Raw genomic sequence first — 5,000 nt, forward strand, 5'->3', positions numbered from 1 at the left:
GTTTGTGTGGTAAACATGTCTTTACCAGTGTGTGACAGAGGGCCATGTTTTGGCAGTAATTATTGGTGCACACACAGAGGTAGCCGCATACACAACACAACATTTTACACAGAATTAGATGATTACAGTAATTATTGGTGCACACACAGAGGTAGCCGCATACACAACACAACATGTTACACAGAATTAGAATATTACGGAAACATCACATTCTCTCATGTTTTATGTTGCTTCCTTAATAATAATAATTATAATATATGTTTTATTATAATATACAATTAAATGCATTGATGTAATTTTGAATTTCACCAACAGAGTACCGTTATATGTTGGAAATAAATGTACATATTGCCAGGTCGCAGTTGTAAATGAGAACGTGTTCTGAACTGGGCCTACCTGGTTAAATGAAGGTGAAATAAAACATTAAAACATTTTGACAGAATAACATGGAAAGAGAGGTGGAAATAAAACAGCATTTTATGCACATTCCACTGATTTGATTATCCAAATTAAGATGTTGGCTTATATTTTCAAATACTAGAGATAACGTTCTATTTTTTGACTGTCTATTTTTTGACTGTCTATTTTTTGACTCTCTATTTTTTGACTGTCTATTTTTTGACTCTCTATTTTTTGACTGTCTATTTTTTGACTGTCTATTTTTTGACTGTCTATTTTTTGACTGTCTATTTTTTGACTCTCTATTTTTTGACTGTCTATTTTTTGACTCTCTATTTTTTGACTGTCTATTTTTTTTCAGCTCATAATATAAAGCTTTTCTTATTATTAGTTTAAATATCTTTCCCCGGTGTTCTCTCTTTTAATGTAGGGAACCTGAAAATGTAATAACACACACACACAGTTTCCCCTAAATGACGTCAAACCTTCTCGACTATCTGCCATTTTTTTTTGGGGGGGGGGGACGATGATTCTGATTCCCTTGCCAGGGGTGACCTTATCACCCTGGAGACAGCTCCTTCCCTGACGCAGAGGCGGGCTTTGATTGACAGCTATTAGTCCCTCCCCTTTCCTTGCTTTTTATCCTGAGACTGGTAATACAGGTACCGTATTAAAACTGTCCAGGAGGGCTTCTGTTAACGTCACACACACACACACACACACACACACACACACACACACACACACACACACACACACACACACACAGCTCACCCGTCTCCCAGGTAACACTGTCCGTTAAATACTGCCGTTAAACATTTACCTTAAAGGCCTCCGCTGTCCGTGCGGACTGTAGCAGATGTCTGTAAACGTTACCGTAGCTGCAGGCCATTCAAAGTGTCGGTAGGCACGGTCTGTCGTTGTCGTATATCAGACGCCATGGCGTGAATACTGTATTGTACAGCCTGTACCCTCTGTCTGTAGCATCTCTATAGGGTCTATAGATTCAAGGTAGCGTCAGGAAGACTTTTTACTGCACAGGTCACCTCTATAGCCATTTCTGTGTATGAAGTGTCAGGCCTACTGTTTCTGTGTACTCCCTAGAATCTCCAGGCTTCCAGTTTGATAATACTACGTTATGTACAGGCTGTCTGTCTGTGTATGAAGTGTCAGGCCTACTGTTTCTGTGTACTCCAGACTGCTGGCCTCTTATCTGACCCCCTGTCCCCCTGTGATTCTCTGTGTTGTAGAATGAACTTATCAAAGGCCCAGGTTAATAGTGAAGATAAGTACGGCAAATGTGGCAGCGCGTGGAGAATGCAACAGACCTACGACCTCGACGCCACTCACATGCGTGACGCACATGCACTTTATAACCCAAGGTAAGAGTGGAAACACGCCACACACACACGCACACGCACACACACGCACACGCACGCGCGCACACACACGCACACACACACACACACACACGCACACACACACACACACACACACACACACACACACACACGCACACGCACACACACACTCGCACATCAAAAGCGAATTCAAAGTACTGCTGTTTCTTCCATGTCTCAATGTCTTAGTTTGTGTGTGAAGATAATTTGATGTGATTTAATTTAAAAAATGATAATCCCTGTTAGCTGACACAAATGGCGACAGCTGGTCTTACCGGGGTCTGACATATATAACGAATAAGACATTACAGACAAAATACTTCACCATTGATATACATTTAAAAACATTAACAGGTAGTGTGTGTGTGTGTGTGTGTGTGTGTGTGTGTGTGTGTGTGCATCTATCAATTCCACATACATGTCATTACATACACACAACAAATAGGTCACATGGGGGAGTGGCGTTGTGCCGTGAGGTGTTGCTTTATTTGTTTTTTAAGAGAACATGTGTTGCTTGTGTATGTGTGTTGTGTGTTGTGTGTTTGAGTATGTGGGTGTGTGTGTGTCATGTAGGCCTGTATGTACTGTACATATGTTTGTTTCATACCTGCATGTGTGTGTGTGTGTGTGTGTGTGTGTGTGTGTGTGTGTGTGTGTGTGTGTGTGTGTGTGTGTGTGTGTGTGTGTGTGTGTGTGTGTGTGTGTGTGTGTGTGTGTGTGCGAGAGTGATGTCTTTGTTTGTAGTACTATCAGTATTGCCACTGCACAACTTATCCCTCCAGGCCTTTTTAAAAGTAGGGGGCACGACTATAATTGGGCTCTAACACTCCTGTGATGTTCAGAATCATAGCGGTTATCCTTCTGTGGGTTTAGGTTACAGTGATAAAGGGTCTGGGCTGCGTTCAGAAAGGAACAATGTTGTAGAATGTTGTTGTTACGTTCAGTACATTGCCCCGTCATGAACGCTCCCTGGGTCTGTGATGAGGTTAGAAGCAGTACAGAAGCAACACTAAGTTGTGTTGACACTTTGATAGGTTGCTAGTTGTTGTGTAGCAGTGGGCTTGCTCCTGTTTAGTGGTTGTTTGTTGTTGTGTTGTTTTGTTTCCTGTGGGTGGCAATGGGCATTTAAAATATACATTTATTGCTTACTCATCACTGTGATTTTTACAAGGTTTTGGTTTCATTTGTTTTAAATGTTTTGGTTTCATTTGTTTTAGCAGTGATGATATGCTTTGTTACAAGAATTAATGTGACGTTTAAGTGCTTATAATGTGGTAAGAAAGTGACTGTGGGTGTGTTCAAAACGTGGTTGTGTTTACAATGTGGCTAGGGTTAGTGGTTGTGGTTGTGGTTGTGTTTGGAATGTGGCTAGGGTTAGTGGTTGTGGTTGTGTTCAGAATGTGGCTAGGGTTAGTGGTTGTGGTTGTGTTTAGAATGTGGCTAGGGTTAGGTGTTGTCTGTTTCCTTTGCAGCTGTGTCTGACTGCTTCAACGAGCATGTTAGTGACCACAGAGAAAGAGGGAGGGGAGAGAGGAAGATGGAGGGAGAGAGAAAGAGAGAGGAAAGAGAGAGGGAGAGAATAAAGAAATAGTGTTTGTATGACAGTGAAAAAAGAGGAGAGAGAACATAGAAAGAGGTGCAATGAAAAAGGGATATTGTTTTTGTGTGGCGAGGTGGAACGGAGACACAAGCAGAAGAGGAAGAGATAGACAAGAGGTAGAGGGAGGTAGAGAGGGGGATGAAGGTAGAGAGGGGGATGAAGGTAGAGAGACGTAGAGAGGAGGATGAAGGTAGAGGGAGGGGTAGAGATGGGGATGGAGGTAGAGAGAGGGGTAGAGAGGGGGATGGAGGTAGAGAGAGTGAGAGAGCGGGGCCATCTGTCTGCCTGTTGTAGAGAGGTGGAGGTAGAGAGTCCGTCTGCCACGCAGGGGTCCTGGCTGCCACGGTCAGGACACTCTGGGGCGGCCAGCCGGATGCCTGAATTATTCAACCTGCCACACTGAATGAAGAGACAGACGAGGGAGAGAACGAGAGAGAGATAGAGAGAGAAAGACACAGAGAACGAGATGGAGAATAGGAAGAGACGAAGGGAAAGAGGTGAAAGTGAAAGAGGGAGAGATAAAAGACAGACGGTAGATAGTGGTAAAAGGTGAAGAGGCACTGCAGATATGAACTAAAATGTGTGTCTGTGCGTGCGGTCGTGTGTGTGTGTGGGGCGATTGGGATGGGGTGATAGAAGTGCCTCGCCCTTCAGATGTAGTGGAATGCGTTAAATGCTCGGCAGACTCCTATTACCATATAAATGTAGATGTATGAAGATCATCAGAGGCATCATGAGTCACTGGCTTTTAGCTGGTTTTACTACAGCCAGATGTGACCAGTTAGCCCACTGCGCTAGACACACACACATCTCACACACAGATAGGGCTTCATATTGTGTGTGTGTGTGTATCTTCAGTTTGTTTTTTAGTTTCGGTTAGTACGTTCTTTTTCAGTTTGTGTGAGGCCTGGTTGTTAATTCAGGATTGTACGTGAGGTCTAAAATCAAGTTTAAAAAAGAACAATGACGAGAAGAGCACATATGTTTTAAATCCCGTACTTTCCATGGGTCTGATCTTCCTCGCTAGTGTTCCAGTAATTAGAGGGACTGGAAAGAGATTCTATCATGTGTCTGACTTTGTCAACTCATTTATAGGTTGTCACACGTTGTCTGTGATTGGTCATGGAACCAAGGAGTCATCGTGAACTCTGTGTATTATTATTTTTTGTTTTAAGTGTAAGCAAACCATTTTGTTTCATGTTAAAACATAGCTCTCTTGTGCTGTGTGTGTGTGTGTGTGTGTGTGTGCGTGTGTGTGTGTGTGTGTGTGTGTGTGTGTGCAAGCATATGAACCAGCCCCTATATCCTGGGTCTAGCGCTTTAGACAGAGTGGCCAAACATCTTTGCTACCTAGCCCTCCTCAATCACCCCTGGCATATTTAACCTGCCGTATATGATGCTAGGTGTATGTTGTGTCTGGGGCGTGTTCAGGAGGAACAGTACAGAACGTTCAGATAGAAATGTACAACGTACAGCAAATATTATTGTGTGTCATGTAGAATAGGGAGTCGTGTCAGCTCTATTCATTACATTTCTATATTTAACATTCTGAATGTTTTGCTACACCAAATACATCCCAGGTGTATGGGATCGACGATATA

At 42.9% G+C, this 5,000-nt stretch overlaps 1 protein-coding gene across 1 annotated transcript in view; it reads left to right on the forward strand.

Moving 5' to 3' along the window:
* The window catches only part of LOC118944259 (estrogen related receptor gamma a), a 105,917-nt gene that overhangs the window by 11,970 nt on the left and 88,947 nt on the right, over positions 1-5,000 (forward strand). The window contains 1 exon segment of the mRNA XM_036962719.2: positions 1,650-1,781. Within this exon segment, the coding sequence (XP_036818614.2) occupies positions 1,650-1,781 (132 nt within the window).

This window comes from Oncorhynchus mykiss, chromosome 25 (genome assembly GCF_057628025.1).
Source record: "Oncorhynchus mykiss isolate SJ-2025 chromosome 25, ASM5762802v1, whole genome shotgun sequence".
Classification (NCBI taxonomy): Eukaryota; Metazoa; Chordata; class Actinopteri; order Salmoniformes; family Salmonidae; genus Oncorhynchus; species Oncorhynchus mykiss.